Source organism: Paroedura picta, chromosome 13, assembly GCF_049243985.1.
Source record: "Paroedura picta isolate Pp20150507F chromosome 13, Ppicta_v3.0, whole genome shotgun sequence".
Lineage (NCBI taxonomy): Eukaryota > Metazoa > Chordata > Lepidosauria > Squamata > Gekkonidae > Paroedura > Paroedura picta.
The window spans coordinates 3,228,175-3,246,281 of record NC_135381.1 but is presented as its reverse complement, the minus strand read 5'-3'; the positions used below and the strand labels follow the sequence as shown (position 1 = coordinate 3,246,281).

The window sequence follows — 18,107 nt, the reverse complement described above, 5'->3', positions numbered from 1 at the left end:
CTTTCTTGGGACTGCTCCGAGTGCTTGCGTGAGGCTGAACAAAAGCTCACACTCAGAATTAAGCCAAGTTGGTCTTAAAAGTGCTGGTTGCCGGGAAAATCCCAAATAATTCAGCCCTGGTATATTGGGACTGCAAGTTTGTCTTCTGAGCTCACACCCAACATGTACCTAGTCTGAAAGGAAAAAACTGGAAACTCTACCAGCAGCATGCATGAAACAGTTTTATTTGGGGAGGGTGTATGTGTGGTAGTCCGGGGGGTGCCAAAATGCCCCTTATTTGTCCTCCGAGGCTTGCATCTCTTTCAAACGCCTCTTCCTCTCGAGGTTCTCCCTTGCCTGCTGCCTCTTGACTTGCTTCTTCTTCTGCAGCTCCTTTTGCTCTTTCACGACCTCACTGGTTTCGCCTTTGTAGAAGACGTCCACTTTCTCCTGCAGGATCTCTCTGGCCCTCTGGCGGTTCAGCTCCAGCGATCGCGTTTCGTGGCACTGCAGGGGAATGAAAACCCATTTAATGAAGAGCTGGCGGCCAGGCCTGACGGTGGGATATAGGTCTGCAGTTCTAGCGTGATTCGAAATAGGTTATCACTGGCAAGAAACTTGCCCAACCACAGTCCTGGAGAAAAGGGATATGTAAGAAACACCCAGGGGATTCTCAGTAGCCAGACAGACAGCCAAGCAAAGGGAGCCAAAGGGAGTAACAGAAGAAATCTTGTGGCTGTAGAGAGGAAAAGGGATACAGGTAGAGCCCCTCTGCTTTCCATCCCTCTTTGGTTTCTTGGGGGGATGCAAGTCATTCAGAACGCTTGAGTGGGCAGCGGTGGCTCAATCTTATTCTGCAAAACCCTGCTGTGTTTGGGGGAAGGCCAGAGCCTCAGGTTGGCCTGCCCAAGGAGCCAGGCTCCCTCCATCTCCAGTAAGGAGCAGGTTCTAGCTGATGTGGAAAACCTCAGCCTGAAACCTGGGGAAGGCCTGGCCTGTCTAAATAGGCAACAATGATAGACCAAGGAGAGCTGCACGCTGTAAAATCACCTCCTCTGGAGTACGACTGTATGCTTGCCCACCATTGTCTGCCTAACACTTCAGTCTTTGGCCACCAAAATGATATTTCTGTCCCATGCAGATTGGCACCTGGCAATCTCATAAAGACTCTGGGGGTGAAACAACCAGCTCAGTCAAAGGAGAGCAAGCCAGTTGTAGTCATTGTGAAAGCCACTCACTGGAACGTTCAGAAGAGCTGGTTTGTATATCCCACTTTTCAATCCCCAAAGGAGTCACAAAGCAGCTTCCAGTCTCCTTCCCTTCCTCTCCCCACAACAGATATCCTGTGAGGGAGGTGAGGCTGAGAGAGCCCTGAGATTACTGAGGAAGAAGAGTTGGCTCTTTATGCCACATTTCTCTACCCAAGGGAGTCTCAAAGCAGCTTCCAATCGCCTTCCCTTTCCTCTCCCCACAACAGACACCCTGGGAGGTAGATGTGGCTAAGAAAGCTCTAAGAGAGCTTCTCTGCGAGAACTGCGTGTTGCCCAAGATCACAGTCGGGCATCCCAAGGTCAATGTGGCTAGCCTGGATGGGCACAAGTATTTGTGTTAAATGTTTCTGGCACAGAAGCTTCTCATCTGCTTCCCTGGAATGTGATCATTTTCACAGCTGGTGATTGGGGGGGGGGGGGGGCTATGAAATATCAGATTGCGTGACATGACATTCAACCCTGCAAGAGGACGGAAGCGCAAGTTACGGCAGAATCACCTTGACTACGATCCCCGAAGGAAGATGCTTCAGGACCACGCAGTTGCTGGTTTTATTTGTCGCCTGGCCTCCGGGCCCCGACCCCCGCACAAACTGCTCCTCCAAGTCTGCTTCGCTCAGAGGCTGGAGGTCTTTGGAGCTCTTCTTTACGGCCACGAGGAATAAAGGGCCGGGCTTCTGGGGCAGCAGGAAATGGGGCTTACCCCAAAGCCTCGAAGGCTGAGGGACACCGCTGAGCTTAATCAACCAACGCGAGAAGTGCAAGACGTTTGACGGAGGCATCGGAAACGGGAGACAAGGACTCGGTCCTGGAGGAGAAGGGAGATGTGAGGAATCACCACATTCAGAGGCACTCATCCCGTGAATCCCCAGGCAAAGCCTTGGCCCTGTGCCCCGTTCTTGGCCTTCCAGAGGAACTGGCTGGCCACTGGCTGAGGCAGGAGGCTGGACTAGACGGACTGCTGGTCTGATCCAGCAGGGCTCTTCTGATGTTCTTAGGGGTACCTCCACATTCAAAGGCACAAATCCTCTGAATCCCAGAACCAGGAGGTCATCTTAGGGAAGACCTCAACCTCTAGGTTGCCACTGTGTGAAATACAGGCGTGAGACTAGATGGACCCCTGGTTTGATTCAGCAGGGCTCCTTATGTTCTTATGAAGGCCTTGACCTCCCTGCCCTGTTGTTGGCCCTCCAAAGGAATGATTGATTAATCATTGTGTAAGACAGGATGCTAGATTAGATGGACTTCTGACCTGATCCACCAGGGCTGTTCTGATGGTTCTTCTCAGGGGAAGGCCTCAGCCTCTATGCTCTGCTGTTTGTTTGTCCAGAGGAACTGGTTGGCCACTGTTAATGCGGACAGTGTATCACTTCCAGGGTCGTAGCAGAGAGGTGTGGCCAGCTGACATCACTTCCAGGGCTCCTCAAAGCCTGAAAAATTATTTCAGAGGCTCCTCTATGGTCAAAAGGTTGAAAAAGGCTGCAGACTATGAGACTATCTACAGAACAGCAAAACGTGCTTTAAGCATTGACTTACAGAGTTAGAAGACACCTCCAGAGTCATCTAGTCCAACCCCCTGCAGAATGCAGGAAATTCACAACTACCTGTCCACCCACAGTGACCCCAATTCCATGTCCAGATGATGCCCCCCTCCAAAAAAACCCCCTCAGAATCTCTGGTCAGTCTGGTCTGGAGGAAATTCTTTTTAAAGGACTTCTTTTTAAAGGGATATTCTCGCATGCCTATTCTTTGCTTATCCTGCCCCCCCCCCCTCCGATTTCATTCCACAGTGAAGACACAGTCCAATCAGTTGCCAGGGTAATAAGAGAAGGGGGTGGGGAGAGATTGTATCATGACTTCCTTTGCAGGACTTGCCAAGAAGACCTCTGCATTGCAACCAAGCATCAGATTAAATGCCGTCTGGCGTGCAGCTATTCATCATGGTAAGAAGCAGCTACACAAACACTGGAAGCTCTATTCCTCTGTATCCAACTGGACTACAGAGGAATTCTGTTCATGGACTACAATTCCCATGAGCATTTGCTGGCAGGGGCTCATGGGAATTATAGTCCATGGATATCTGGAGGACCACAGGTTGACTACCCCTGCTGTAAGGCATTTGAATCTGTTTACAATCCCTCCTGAATCTCTCTGTCATTGTGTAACCTGAGTGAATGCATCTCCCATTGCTTATAACCCAGTTCCCATAGCTGAACAATGGGGGCTCTCTATTACAGGGTTCATTGCCCATCTTCTGTCTGAAGTTGGAAAGCAGACAGAACTCCCTGGGTTTTGCACTTGGCTATCAAAAGGGGGGCAGGGGATTATCCTGAATTGATCTCTAACTCTGTCTGTCTGTTTGAGAAAGGGAGAAGTTACCTGGCTAGTTGTTGATGTGATCAGCAGGATGCAGTCTGTGGCTACCAAGGGCAAGGAACAAGGAAGCAATTCTGCATCGATATTTGGGGGGGGGGGGGAGAGGAACTGGTCTCTTGGGTTGTTTCCCTTGTCCTGTAATGCTGTTGAAAAAAAGAGTAATCGTGTAATACCCTTACTCTTCTAGTACCCTTATTCTTCAGAGTTTTTTTCTCTGACCAATATCTCCCACTTACAAGGTTGAAAGCTCTTCTCTGTGCCATCTTCAGTTATGCTGTCTGCTGACTTAAAAAACAAGAGTGCTTGTTCTTGAAGTTACAGGCATTTATTTTATTTTTATTCTCTTTCTGTTAGAATGTGCTGTGAAGCGGGGAAAATTGTATACGGACAAATGACTAAATCTACACAAAATAGAAAACTGGAGGCTGGGACTTGTCTCTGTTACAAACAATGGATAAGCAGTCTACATTAGGGAATTTTTGAAAGGGGGGCTCTCCACTCAAAACCACATCTCAACAGCTGCAAATCATGGAATGGCCTGGTGTGTAAAGGAGGGGTCTTACAGTACTTTCGGGCCCATTCTGGGATGTGAGCTCAGCCATAAGGAATGAGCCGTCTCTAAACAACTGACACAACGACAGCTAAACACCTAGGGCAGTTTTGGACTAGTTTTGAAGAGAAAAGTAGTGGGGGCAGCATTACTAGAGGTGCCAACTCCAGGGTGGGAAACTCCCCAAATTTGGGGCTGGAACCTGGAGAAAGAAGGGACTTCAGTGGGGTACAACACGACAGAGCATGGGGAAGCTAAAAGGTGGCTCTCCAGATGTCCTTGGACTACAATTACCATGAGCCCCTGTCTGCACTTGCAGTGGCTCATGGTAAGTGTAGTCATGGAGCTGCCGTTTGGCCGCCCTTGCAAAACAGGCAGTTTCTCCAGAGGAAATAACCTCAGTAGTCTGGAGATAAAATGGAATTCCAGGCGATTTCCAGACCCCACCTGGAGGTTGGCAACCCCAGCTTCCCCTACCCCGGGGTAAGTGAAGCCGGACTCTTAGGCCAGAATTGCTCGGGTCGGAGACTGGGCCTGCTGCTGGGCCCTCCTGGGGCTGTCTCGGATCCCCACCTTACGGAGCCTTCCCTTACCTCCGAGGACGACGACCCGAGGCGCCTCGGACAGGACCAGGCCTCACGGACTACCGTTCTGCGCATGCGCACGTATGTTTACTAACCCAACCCGAGAGCGCTCGACTCCAAAGAGAGGGCAGAGGGAGACCCGCCCCGCGGCCAATCGCAGGGGAAGAGCCCCTTACGCAACGCCCTCCTGTCCTATCAAAGCCAGGGATGTAGAACGGCGCGCGTCTGAACGGCCCAATGCCCGGGCGGCCTTTCCTCCCTCCCCGCCCCCAGCCTCTTGCCGGCCAATCGCGTCACAAGGCTGTCCCCGCCGCGCGGCCCTCAGCAGCCAATCGGCCGCCGGGGCGAAGCCGACTCGCAAGCTCCGCCAGGAGCCCTTCGAATCCCAACCGCCAATCCGGAGGGGGAGGGGCGAGGAAGATGGAGCCCGCGTCGCTCGGGGCTGGGGGCAGCTTGTCGGCCGCCGGGAGCAAAGGGAAAGCCAGGGAGGGGCAATAAAATAATACTCGGTAAGCCCCTCCCCGCTTCACTTGCACCCCCCCCCCAGCCGAAATGCAGGTATGGGCCCGGAAGTGCGGCCGTCGCCGCGTCCAAGGCGGGGGGTGGGGTTCCGTTGGGGCTCGCGCCCCTCCAAGAGGCGAGTGACGTCTGCCCGGGCCAATCGCCTTCTGCTTAGGCTGTCAACATTTCAAAAATGACAGGAGGGGCGGTCCAATAAGGAGAGGGGAGGGCGGGACTTGAGGACTGGAGGGAAATGGGGGAGGGGAGCACCCCCCCCTAAAGTGGGGCTTTAAAAATAAAAGGAGTAAAGTTGGCTTCTTAATGGGGGAAGAAGCTGAGGAACGTGGATGGGACGCCCCCATTATTGTTTTCCCCTTAGAAGTGTCTCAAACTGGGAACTGCCTACGGATTTCAAGCAGGCGCCCTTCAGAGCCAAGAAAAGGAGAAGTGGCTTAAGGGGGGAGGGTCTTGCTCAGCATTTGCTTAGTGTTTTCAATATCCAGGCTGTGCTGTTTGCATTATCTGTGATTTTCCAACAGCATCCCTGTAAGGTAGGCCAGTGCTGCTGTTCACCAAATTACAGCTGGGTGGGGAGTGGCTTCTCTGAAGCCAGTAAAATGAAGCTATCCTGGGGGAGATGTTTGCCCTTGGGCATTATGCAGATTTTTAAAAGTTTTCTGGTGCTAAAATGAGGGGGTGATTGGAGGGAGAATGTTTAAAAGAAATTCCATGGTGTTCATATGTCTTGTCTTACAGCAATTCTTTATGGCAGTTCAGGGTCTGTATCCTGGTGTTTTCAACTTATTTGTTTACTTCATTTTTATCATGGCTTTCTTCCCAGTGGGAGCTGCAAAGTGGCTTACATCTTTTCCCCCCTCTCCCCTGGCTTATTCTCACAACAACCCTGTGAGGTAGGTTAGGCTGCGCATGTGACGGGCCTGAGGTCACCCAGCAGGTCTTCTGTGACTGAATGGGAATTAGACCCTCATCTTTCAGATCCTTGAGCCACAGTGGCTTTTCTGAGGCCAATTAATTCATGGCTGAGATGAGGTTTGGTCATTATGGTTCTCAAGATGTAGCATCATCTTATGCCTTTTTGGTTTGAAGAAAGACTCACTGAATCCAATGGGATTTGTGCCCTGCTAATTGGAGGGTATTGCAACCTCAGTCTCTGCTTCACTATGCTAAGTTTGAGAGCCAGCTTGGTGTAGTGGACTTCTAATCTGGCGAGCTGCATTTGTTTCCCCGTCCCCCCGCATACAGCCAAAAGGCTAACCTTTGGCTCACCACGGCACTGATAAAGCTGTTCTGACCGAGCAGGAATCTCAGGGCTCTCTCAGCCTTCCCTACCTCACAGGGTGTCTGTTGTGGGGAGAGGAAAGGGAAGGCGATTGGAGGCCACTTTGAGGCTCCTTCAGGCAGTGAAAAGTGGGGCATAAAAACCAACTCTTTTTCTTTGTATCTGGCTACTGCTAAAGGTGCTGAAAGAAGACCAATGAAACAGGGACCATCCTAGTGTAGAGGCCCAGCCCTTTTTATATATTTTCACCTTATTTCTCATTGCAAGGATGATAACCCATATTAGCAATGTCTTGGTTAACAGGGAAATGCTGCAGTGCCTTGCATACTTGTTTTGTTTGGCCCGTTGTCCTAGGCTCTTTCAGATAGCACTTATTTTAAGATCTTGCCTAAAGGTCTGTTTGTGGTGCAGCCTATTGGCTGTCACGTCGTAAAGGATGTTTTCCCTTAGCTTCTCTGTCCAATAACAGCTTGGTGATTTGTTATCTATCTCGTACAGCTGGGCTGTGGGCAAGTGAGTCTTTGGAAGTGCGGTTTGGTTTCAAAAACCTTTGCAGTGAAAGGAAGTAGCAAAACATAGGTATCTTTCCCTTGCTAGAGTTAAATTATCTTCAAGGATTTTCCTGTTTCATTCCTTGCTCGCTTCCTTTTTTGCTGGGAGGGAAAGGTAACTTGTGCTTGATATTCCACTTCCTTCAAAGACCTAACTAAACATGTTGAACTATATTTTTATATATGTTTGGCTGGGAAAGTACACGCGGTAATATTTCTGCTAGGAAATGTGTTAAAAGTAGGTTGAGAATAAATTGTAGATGTACAAATAATTCATGTGCAAGAAACGGTGGCAGGGAAAAAGTAGGTCAGGCATAATGCACTGGGAAATTGGTACCGTCTGCTTTTTTTAAAGAAGGCTTTTCTTCAATTATGGCGGGGAGTGAAGAAGAGTCTGTGGATCAGATGCAAGATTAGCAGAAGGCTTCCGGCTCTGCTACCTCCAGGGTTGTTTTATCAATCTAAAGTCACAAGCGTTGGGAAAGGTTCTGCCTGGCAGAGAAGAAAACGCGGGCCTAGATGGGCCGTTAGTTGGCCACGGTACGAAGTATCTTCGCATGTGGAGTTCATATGTAAAAGCCTGGCAGTGCAACTGCAAACAGCCAATACTCTGGTAGTCAAATCGGGATGCGATTGTAATGTGTTTTGTTTGGGGCTGCTTTGGAAGGCTCTCAGAGAATATAAGAAAGAAGAGAAGCCACACAGTGGCCCAACCCAGGCACCAGCAACTGGACTAGGCATAGTTTAATTCAAAATCCATAGGACTGACTTGTAATTCAGCAGGCAGTAATATATAACAGGGCCTTTACAGTGGTGGAATCAAGGTGACAGAACAGCCTCTTCTATGAAACATAGGTGACAATTCCTTTGTGTTCTTTCAAAGTGCAGTAAAGAGCTGTCTCCCCCCCCCCCCCCCCCCCAGATCTTGGGTTAGCTTAATCTAGGATCTGTCTGCAGTAGACAGGTGTAGATTTTTTTAAAATGTTGGCTGAGGCTGTTTTGATAACATATTGTGGTGTAATCCTGGGGTTGCCAACCTTCAGGAGGAGGGCTGGAGATCTTCCACTATTAAGCCCCTGGAGGAAATGGCTGTTCTGTAGGGTGGGCACTAAGTCACTGTGCCCTGCTGACATCTTTCCCAAATCCTGCCCTCCCCAGTCTCTACCCATCCCCCAAAATCTCCAGATATTCCCCAACCCAGAGTTGGTAACCCTATGTTATCCCTTACTGCCAAACTATTGTTTTATAGATTGTTTTTCTCTGTTTTCACTGTGATACTTCATTCTCATTGTGACATTTCTGGGTTTTTTTCTCCCAAACTGTTTTTGGAGGTGCTTATGCTAAAAAGTGGGATAAGTTTTTAAAACTACAATACTGTTTTGAAGTTTCAACACAGAAAGGTTAATCAGATCTTAACTGAAAAAGTTACCAGTGTGAAATTTCTACCTCTTTCTCTCTTTAAAGGATAACCACATTTTTTGCAAGCATGAGATATGGAAAATTTGGACTTGGTGAAAACTGAGCAAGGTTCCTCTTCTGTGGATACCAATAACAGAAATGCTCACGACCCTGTGGGCTGTGACTTGAGTAATAGCAGGTAAGCATGGCTGTGCCACACAGTCTGGTTTCTTCTCCTTTTTTTAATGAACAGAAAGGCCAGTTCTCTTGCCTAAGCAAATGCAAAAATGTTTTGTGTCTTTCTACAGTCTTCTACAGAGAGCCTCTTGTGGCGCAGAGTGGTAAGGCAGCCGTCTGAAAGCTTTGCCCATGAGGCTGGGAGTTCAATCCCAGCAGCCGGCTCAAGGTTGACTCAGCCTTCCATCCTTCCGAGGTCGGTAAAATGAGTACCCAGCTTGCTGGGGGGTAAACGGTAATGACTGGGGAAGGCACTGGCAAACCACCCCGTATTGAGTCTGCCATGAAAACGCTAGAGGGCGTCACCCCAAGGGTCAGACATGACTCGGTGCTTGCACAGGGGAAACCTTTACCTTTTTACAGTCTTAACTTTACACACAGCCTCCAAGACAGTGTGATTAGGATTGTGCCCAAGAAAACGATGCTATTATTTTGTGATTGAGTATTGCAGATAATGCTTTGAAAGACTTTCTGGTAAACCTTTTTTAGTGGTTGTATATTCTTTTACTTTAAATTTGACCTGTAAAAGCCTTCTGATTGTCCAGATAGGTTGCAGTATGTCTCAGAGGCAAGTCTAGCTTTTTACCCAAAGTGAGTACTTTATTAAATTATAGTAGCTTTATCTCATAGTACTCATTTCCAGTACTCATTCCATCTGAGAACTGTGGATATTTGTGAATTCTGCCCTGCCTCCTCATTTTTGGCAGAAAAGGTAAAAAGAGGAAGAAGGAAAAGCTAAATGTAGCAAGAGCCATAAAGTGCAGTGCTAAGCAATGTTATGTCCTTTTAAATCCATCAAAGTAAATGAGCTTAAAAAGAATAACTCTGTCTTGGATTGCACTGCTAATTAACCAGGGAGTAGGGCTGTTTTATTTTGCCTCCTAACTAGAAGGAAGTTGAGTATGGAAAGAAAACTGCAACTTGTGGACAGTCTAAATACTTACTCTTCCCTGATATTTGTATCTTTGGAGAATGTTAAGTGTATCTCATCGCTTACTGCCTACTTTCCTTATTTCCAAAAAGGACTTCAGTACGAATGGATATTAGTAGCACAGTAATGATTTTTCATATTGGATGCTATTTCTGATTCTCATTAGCAAGGCAGTTGTTATTCTTATTATTATTCATTCTTATTATTATTCATTAATTCTTCTTATTCATTCGTCTTCTTCTTATGATTATTATTAATATTTGCTGAGTTTGCATTTTAAGATTGAGGTAACCCTTTACCTCTTTACAGGCTATGACAAATGTGTCCTATTCTCCTTTCAGGACAAAGAAGTTCAGCGGCAAAGAATTAAATGCCAGAGCTGTCTCTGTTGCTCACAAAGCGCTTCCCTGCTTGGTTCGGCATTTGGCTCAATAAATAATTCACGTCTTTTTTTCTCCCCCCTGAACAGAAGCATTCCTTTGCCCAGCCCAAATGGCGTCTCCAGTTTCTCAGGGAAAGCCAGCCCTGCCATAACAACTGGCGAGGTTGATCTGCTGGCCTCCTTTATGCGAGACGCTCAAAGAAGTGGGGACTCTGAAATATTGAAGAACTGCGAGGTATGTAATCTTTTTTTTAAATCAATTTTTACTATAGTTACTTCACGAAGGCCTCACTTTATTCTGCACCCGTGGGGTTCGGTGCATGGGGAAGCATTAGCTTTCTGTTAAACATCCTTACTGCAGTGCGCTGATGTTACCACACACCCCCAAAACACGTGACTGCTGCATGCACATCAACGTAGGGAATTAGCTTGCGTGTTTGTGCAGTGTGCAGAAAACTAAAGCGGTGGTTTCCCTGCAGAAAATGACTGTTTTTGAGGGTGGTCTCCAGGGCGTTATACTCCGCTGAGGTCCCTCTCCTCCTCTCTCCAAACCCTGCCCTTCCCAGGTTCCACTCCCAAAACCTCCAGGTATTTCCCAACCCAGTTGGTAACCCTAAGCATGGCACAGGGGAGTTGTGGGTTATACTATGAATCCATCCCGGAAGTTCCACCAAATCATATGGCAGGAAGTAGAACTAAAAGTCCTTCCCTATCTAATGATATTAGCTCGCCACGCTGTAAGAATTTGAACCTTGGCCTGGCAAGGTTAGTATTGATTACACCAGGGGTAGTCAAACTGCGGCCCTCCAGATGTCCATGGACTACAATTCCCAGGAGCCCTTGCCAGCATTCGCCAGCGAATGCTGGCAAGGGCTCCTGGGAATTGTAGTCCATGGACATCTGGAGGGCCGCAGTTTGACTACCCCTGGATTACACGGATGGACAGCTGTGCTCTGGGCCTGTCGGTCTCTCTCACGTCATCTGCTTCTTGCTCCCTTCGAACTGGACACGTGAGGGGATTCAGCCTGGGACTTTCTGTATGGGAAGCAGGTACTCCACCACTCAGCCTCGGCTCTCCTATTTCGATTTGGCTTCTGTTGAAACGGCGAGCCGCTGAATGTGATTTTTGCAATATGGAGACTTTAGTATGGAAAAACAATGGAAGCAATAGTACCGTGACATCACCTTGATTGGCATTCGAAAAAGGGCAGCAGCAAGCCATTAGATCTCAAGAAGCCAACAAAGGTTTCCACGTAAACGTCGAATAATACCAGACTTAAATATAGGAGAGTTAATGCAGCATAAAGTTAAAATTAGCTGTAGCTGACCCAGCTTTCCCCAGAAATTTGGCAGTTTCAATAGTAATTTCAGGGTTGTTGTTGTTCAGTAATGCTAACATGCCTTCTCTTTGTTCACCGAGCTTGGGTCACTAAGCTGTTTCCTTAGTTCAGCCTTTTTCAATTTTTTTTACTGTTGAAAAGCCCCTGAAGTATTCTTCCAGCTTCAAGAAACCCCAGAAGTGGCACAATGGTGCAGGATGTGGTTGGGAAGCATCGCTGTGGACACGCCCACCCAGGCCCCTCCCCTTCCCATCCCCTCCAGGCCAATCATTGGCTGTTTTTTTTTTTTTTTTTTTTGGAGGGGGCAGGTTGACATGACCATTTATGGTCATATCACCCGATAAATGTTTAACAAATTAAAAAAATATATACAAAATTAATTAACTCCCACCCATTCAGGAAATCCTTCCAGGGCCGTCAAGAAACCCCGGTTGAAAAAGCTTGCCTTAGACATTCATCCTGCGATAGGAATGAAAAATGTGGGGAAAGTGGAAGAAATAAAAATAACAATTTGCATTTGTCACTCTGCTGTGTTACATGGCATCTTAAACTAATGATGTCTTTATTATCAGATGGTTCCATTGGACAGTGTGGTGTATTTGCTTTCCCATATCTCAATGAACTCTGCTGAGTACAGATTTTTGGGGGCGGTCCTATTCAAAACATCTTTGTCTTTTTTCATAGGCAAGGTGGTTACATTTCTTCAGACTGGTGGAAAAGCAATGCCAAGAACAGATGGTTGTCCAGCAGAAACACTTTTATCAGCAAATCCATGTAAGTTTTTTTGTGTTTTAATCGGTGCTTCAATTTTAAAAGCCAACTTGGTGTAGTGGTTAAGAGCGGCAGATTCTAATCTGTTGAGTTAGGTTCGATTCCCCGTTCCTCCACATGCAGCCAGCAGGGTGACCTTGGACTAGTCACAGTCCAGTTAGAACTGTTCACAGGCAATTCTGTCAGAGCTCTCTCAGCCCCATCTACCTCACACGGCGTCTGTTGTAGGGAGAGAAAAGGAAGGCAATTGTAAGCCGCTTTGAGACTCCTTCAGGTAGCGAAAAGTGGGTTATAAAACCCAGTCGTTCTTCAAAAGTGCAAGACAGGCATGGGTGCCCTTATATTAATCCCAGGAAACGTACTTCAGTTCTGACATTAGTTTCAAAAGTTTAGACTCCAGTTTTTCCCCTGAGCTTGTAGCTGCATCTCAGATTCTTCCATGTAAGCATCAAGGTGTTTTGAAGCATGGGGTGTTTCCTGTTATTATTGTGTGCATAATAGCTTTATGATTGGTATGAGACATTTTTAGAACTTCAAATTCTTATTTCGCCATAAAAACCCACCAGATGAGTATTCTTACATGTGAAAATATGTATTTAATATGTTTGAAAGCAGATTTGGCATCTTTAATATTTATACCCTTTTGGTTATTGTTTTTCCCTCCGCTTTCTTGACTCTGCACAAATAGTAGCCAGCAATTGCTGAGAGTGAAACAAATGCTAGAGGTACTGTTATTTTCTTCTCCCCACCACTTCCACCAGTCTTCTCCCTTCCTTCTCGCTTTCAGTTCTTTCACCCATGTTTTTCTTTGTGTGTAGACCTCGATGGTCATGTGTTGGTATGGAGAGGCTTAACTCTTTAAGTGCCAGAGTTGCATGCTCTCAGCATTAACCCTGGGGAAGGTCTGTCGTTACCAAAGATTGCCTTGTCCAAATTTGGCACTTGTTGTACAAGTTACTGCAGTTCTCCTGCATAATCCTGAAATATGCTGTTCGTCTCTAATCAGCATGTACTGGGATCAGAGTCTTGTTCCGTATTAGCAGTTTTGGGGAAGTTAGAATATTTCTAATTATTTGTGGCCTAGTAAAAAAATTGTTTAAGGGAGCAGTTCAGTTGAGTGGAGAGTACAGTTTCAGTTGCCATCGATTATGTTGAGAATTACCTGCTCGTGGTTTGTACTTTGCTAATTCCACTGAAGCTGGAGTGAGTGGGTGATCATTTTTAGGCATGAGGCATTTGCAGGGTGTTGTAGAAAGGAAGAAAAAAAATTGGACTGAAATTTTTTCCTATAGAAAGTAACTCCTTAGCTGCCGAAACAAATGGCTCATTAAAAAAATGCATCTATACTTCGAAGAATGGAACCATTTCCTTTATGTCTGAGGCCGCAAAACCTAAAAGAATCTACTAGGCTGTCAACCCCATTAAACTCTGTGGGACTCCAAGGAACCACGTTTAAGGTTGCAGTTTCTCATTGTCAATAAAACCACCTTGATTTAAACCAGTGTATCCAACTGGAGACTTACATATCCTTGTTCCCACTCCCCTTCAAAGATGTCCCGGGATTCCAGGGGGTGGAGGCAGCTGGACAGACAGAGAAAGAGACATGAGTTGTAGAGTAGGATCTTGCCAAGTTTGTGTCTTGGTGGTGGTGGGGGTCTTAGGCAGGTCAAATCAGGAACGGTCCATGATTTTTGCGACCCTCTACACATGGGGCACATGTAGGGCCAACCGTCACACTGAAAAAGCCATGTGAGGTCAGCCTTGTGAGGCTGTGGATTCTGTGCTGTCTAAGGTGTCTGGTATCGTCACAATGAATGTGCACCGAAGCATCACTGAATGTGTATTTGTGTGTTTTAATGGCCAAAGTGGAGCAACTCTCTGGTCTCCATTTGTCTCATAAAGCATTTTGCATGTTATGTTGTGTATGTGGAGAAGTTTTGCAGGAGCAACCAGTGTTACCCAAACTCACTATTCTCATGCAACTTCCACAATACTACTTTTTTGTTTTAACTTGCTGCCGGCTGCTGTTTTCCTTTCCAGCACATACAGAAAGAGATCAGGCACTTGGTGAAACTGCAGAACCAGAACGCGTGTTCGTGCGCACAGCAAAGCTCTCCAGCCAAGCACGCAAACACGTCTTTCCCACTAAGAAATCCGATGGGGTTGCAGTCGGAAACCTTGGAGGAAAATGACCTCTTCGTCCATCACCTTCAACCAAATGAAGCCGAGAGCGAAGCGTCAGCTTCACCCGTGCAGCAGGAGTGTCTCACGAACAGTATTTCGATGAGCAGTGGGTATGGCACCTGCTCCGCTACAGAACTGAGCCCTGTCAAGCCTACAGGCGCACGGGCTTGCATGGAAAGCACTGGGGAGGTCACCGACAGACAGGATGGCTCAGCCTCGACACAGAAGGCGTTAGTTCAACCCAGTGTTCCCAATCATAAAGAGTTTACGCCCGTGGCTATAGAACACGGTTTACCACAGAAGGAGGATTTCATTTCCCCTGCTGAATCTGAGCATAGGATCAGTGAAGATCAGGGGGGAAGAGCAGGCTGGTAAGTAACCCCCTTTGGATCTGTTAGGCTTCTCTTCCAGGAAATAAGCTGGGTATGTTGCCCTGTTGTAAGCTGAACAGGGTGTGGCAAGGAAGGCATTTGATTGTGAGGGGTGATGATACGTGTCGTGTTCCCCAGTGGGGTTGCCAACCTCCAGGTGGTGGCTGGAGATCTACTTTTACAGGTGATCTCCCAGCAACAGCAGTTTGTCAAGATAAAAAGATAACTTTAGAATGGCCCTTTTCAACCTTTTGACTGTGGAGAAGCCCCTGAAATTTATTTTCAGACTTCAGGGACCCCTGGAATTGTTGTCAGCTGGCCATGCCTCCCTGCCAGGCTTCCCTGGACATGACATGTCACTAGAAGTGACATTCCCCCTCCTTTCTCCCTCCTCCTGGCTTTACTACTACTCCTGGCTTTACTACTGCTACGGCAGCTCTGACCTCATATTGGCCGAAAAGAAGGGCAGGAGCTGAGAAGAACCTCCATACTATGCCACAATCAACTTAACCCCCCTCCTCCAAAGGTCCCAGATAGTTTAGGGCCTTAAAGCTAAGTAGGGGAGTACCAGCACATTGAATCTGATTTGGTCCTCATTCTGGAGCCGGTGCAGCTGGGCATGTTAACAAAGAAAGTACTTCTTTGCACAACTCTCAGTTAACCGAGAGGATTTCCAGCCCCAAGTTGCACTGGCTGTGGATGACTTCAAGAGGAGATTAGGCAAATTACTGGAAAATAGTCTGCAAACCGGGATAAGTTACCTGCCACCTCTGTCTTTGGAGGCAGGGTGTCTCTGAGTGCCAGATGCTGAGGAGCAAGCAAGGGGTGGAGTGAAGGGGGACAGGATGGAGACAGTTGGCTTTATAGACCTTCCTGACCACATGCCTGCCAGGAACTGGAATACTGGATTTGAGCATCTGTCTCAGCTCATGTTGGCTCCCAAACTGAGCTGGATCAGTGCAACCTGGTTGTCAGTCTAATGCAGGGGTAGTCAAACTGCGGCCCTCCAGATGTCCATGGACTGCCAATTCCCAGGAGCCCCTGCCAGCATTCGCTGGCAGGGGCTCCTGGGAATTGTAGTCCACGGACATCTGGAGGGCCGCAGTTTGACTACCCCTGGTCTAATGAGTCGCCTCCTGTTGGTTTGTTCTTTATCACCCGCTGTAGTGTGGCTCACGACAATGCATCATCTCTAGCCTGACACGCTAACGAGCGATGCTCCAAGGTTTGAGTGCATCTTTTTATGTGGATTATTAGAGATGCTGCCTCCCTGCAGCCATGCCCTAGATTGCGTCTCTAATTAGAACCTGTTCTAAAGGAGATTTACTCGCTTGTGCGGAGGGCTGCTGTTCAAAAAATGCAGGTTCAAAACCTTCTTGGAGACACTGAATTGGACATGTGTTTGGGGGTTGGGGAGGCCCAACTATAATATTCTTAAAATCAGCTACTCGGGTTTCTGCAAATCTTTGTGTATGAGTAGTTAGCTGGAAAATTACGAATCCCCATAGCAGGGTTTGAAAAGCTAACCGAGAGTCGAATTTGCTCTGCTTTTGGTGCACAACTTATTTTAAACGAATATACAAGCTCTTTGCGCGAAGCTCGTGGGAGCAGTTCCATTCTCTGTGATGAAAATGACAGTGTGGAAAATCAATTTGATATCCAGCTCCCCCGTCCCCCGTCCCCCCCCCCCCCCGCGAACAAAGAGCGTTCAATCTATATGGTAACTAGGAGGCCACAAACAAGAAGAAAAGGCCTTCGAAATAAATGGAACTTTGTATTGCTGTGGCGAAAACATTTCTCTGTGTCCTCTTTTTCCCTTCCTTCAGCAAACCTTTAACATCATGGGCTCAAAAGCTAAAACAAACCCAGCTAAAAAGAGCAAACGCCGAAGACGTGCATTCTGTGGATGGGGAACAGCAAACAAAGACTCTAACGTTTGAAAATGTAAGTCATGGATTCTTCCTTCTCAAGTCCTCCCGTTGTTCTCATTCGACACTTTTGTCAGCCAGGACCCAAAGAGGTCCCTTTTCTGTGTGCCCAGCAGCTTGTGAACGTTATGGAGGTTTTCCTTTTCTTTGGAGGTTTCCTCCCTCCTTCACAGATAGGAGTTCCTGCAACGCATATGTCTGGTTGCAAACCCGTGATAAACCCATGTCTAGTTTCACAGGTGGCACGCCGGGCAGTGTGGATGTTGCCTGTCCAGAAATGCAAGGCACCGGCCCCAAATTATTTGCATGGCCCCGTGCCTCCTAGCTCTCCACTCCGTTCCTTGGGCCAGTGGGATGGCACAACCGCTTCTGTATGTAGCAATGAGGCAGTGAAGCCTTCTAGTACACCCAGGGGGTCATGTGACCCACTGGGGGACCTAGCATATTTGAAGAGGGCCACAGACTGAAAAATGAGAGGTGAGCCCATGACCCTTATGGTCATGTATGACATCATTAATTGCTGGAAGGTTTTACCTTTGTCAAGGGAAAGAAGAAGAAAGCGTGTTATCTGTTCCTTTGAATTAATGCATTCAAGACAGAAAATCAACGCGCTTAATTCTCTTGATTGAATATTCCAGAAATCTGGTGTGTGTGTGTGTGTGTGTGTGTGTACAGGGTACATCAAGTATAGTTATTTCACTCTTAGCTTAAGCCTTTTTTTTTTTTTTTGCCTAGCAGCCAGCATTCTGCAGGGGGCCCTAGAACCTGAGAATAGTTTCTAAAAGGACCATTTCCAAAAAAAGAATGAGAATGGGTGTTCTAGTAGACGTTAAAAAAGAAAATATTCTGAATTAGCCTCACTGGGCCTATACATGGTTTGTCTTGATGCAAACACTCTGCCGGTATGTAATTTTTACATAGAATAAAGTGTATTGGTACAAACTCCCAACTGAAAATTATGCCCTTGGTGGGTAATTGCAGAGATTTGGGACTCCTAGCAGTGTGATCCTGTGTGGTTGTTCCTGGAAGTAAGTGTTTCCATGTTCATTGAGGCTTCGTGCCAGCAAGATGTGTATGCAGTTGCAGACTTAATTGTTTCTTACAGGCATGGTTTTCCTTAACCTGTTTTTCTTACCCTGAAACATGCATTGTGTTATGCTTCCTTTTTTTGTTTGTCTATCGAAAGGACAATCATGCAGTGCCTCCAAAACCACTTAACTGTGGCTTTTATTTCCACTTGCTACTGAAATGGGAATCTGATGCTGCTTTCTGAAATTAGCACATTCTTAGCATAAGACATGGTACATTGTATTGCTGTCACTGTCAGACTCTTCTTCAAATAATGGGGACGTTTTCAGGCTTGTAGAAAGATCTGTCTTTCCTGTTCATGGCTCTAATCTCTGGATTGAAGTCTCCACAGATCAGCCATGCTGAGAATAAGATATATTGCTTACTA

At 47.0% G+C, this 18,107-nt stretch overlaps 2 protein-coding genes across 8 annotated transcripts in view; one reads left to right on the top strand and one right to left on the bottom strand.

Moving 5' to 3' along the window:
* Nucleotides 1–208: 208 nt before the first annotated feature.
* On the bottom strand, nucleotides 209–4,998 carry MTRFR (mitochondrial translation release factor in rescue). Of its 4 annotated transcripts, none has more exons than XM_077308189.1 (4): nucleotides 4,767–4,998; nucleotides 2,415–2,418; nucleotides 1,748–2,055; nucleotides 209–486 (listed from the first exon to the last, which is right to left on the bottom strand). In XM_077308189.1, the coding sequence occupies exons 1-4, from the start codon at nucleotides 4,830–4,832 to the stop codon at nucleotides 274–276; spliced, it is 591 nt and encodes a 196-aa protein (XP_077164304.1). In that variant the 5' UTR covers nucleotides 4,833–4,998; the 3' UTR covers nucleotides 209–273. The 4 variants fall into 4 exon arrangements, with proteins under 4 accessions (XP_077164304.1, XP_077164300.1, XP_077164303.1 ...); XM_077308185.1 differs by lacking the exon at nucleotides 2,415–2,418 and adding an exon at nucleotides 3,627–3,766 and having other exon boundaries at nucleotides 4,767–4,986; XM_077308188.1 differs by lacking the exon at nucleotides 2,415–2,418 and having other exon boundaries at nucleotides 4,767–4,986.
* A 123-nt stretch (nucleotides 4,999–5,121) lies between these two features.
* MPHOSPH9 (M-phase phosphoprotein 9) overlaps nucleotides 5,122–18,107 on the top strand; it is a 31,882-nt gene continuing 18,896 nt past the window's right edge. Inside the window, exons 1-6 of one of the 4 annotated variants that reach the window (XM_077308182.1) lie at nucleotides 5,122–5,266; nucleotides 8,574–8,706; nucleotides 10,145–10,292; nucleotides 12,082–12,171; nucleotides 14,209–14,723; nucleotides 16,550–16,667. In XM_077308182.1, coding sequence (XP_077164297.1) covers nucleotides 8,603–8,706; nucleotides 10,145–10,292; nucleotides 12,082–12,171; nucleotides 14,209–14,723; nucleotides 16,550–16,667 — 975 coding nt within the window. In that variant the 5' untranslated portion in view covers nucleotides 5,122–5,266; nucleotides 8,574–8,602. Of the gene's footprint in view, nucleotides 5,316–5,786; nucleotides 5,810–7,096; nucleotides 7,225–8,573; nucleotides 8,707–10,144; nucleotides 10,293–12,081; nucleotides 12,172–14,208; nucleotides 14,724–16,549; nucleotides 16,668–18,107 lie in introns of those variants that run through there. The other 3 variants (XM_077308181.1, XM_077308184.1, XM_077308183.1) reach the window with 3 other exon arrangements.

Bases quoted from the DNA above. Each gene is read 5' to 3' on its own strand.
- MTRFR (XM_077308189.1), bottom strand. From the start codon at position 4,832: ATGCGCAGAACGGTAGTCCGTGAGGCCTGGTCCTGTCCGAGGCGCCTC. The intron at 487-1,747 runs GTGATTCTGCCG...ATTCCCCTGCAG, and splicing joins CTTCGGGGATCGTAGTCAAG to TGCCACGAAACGCGATCGCT.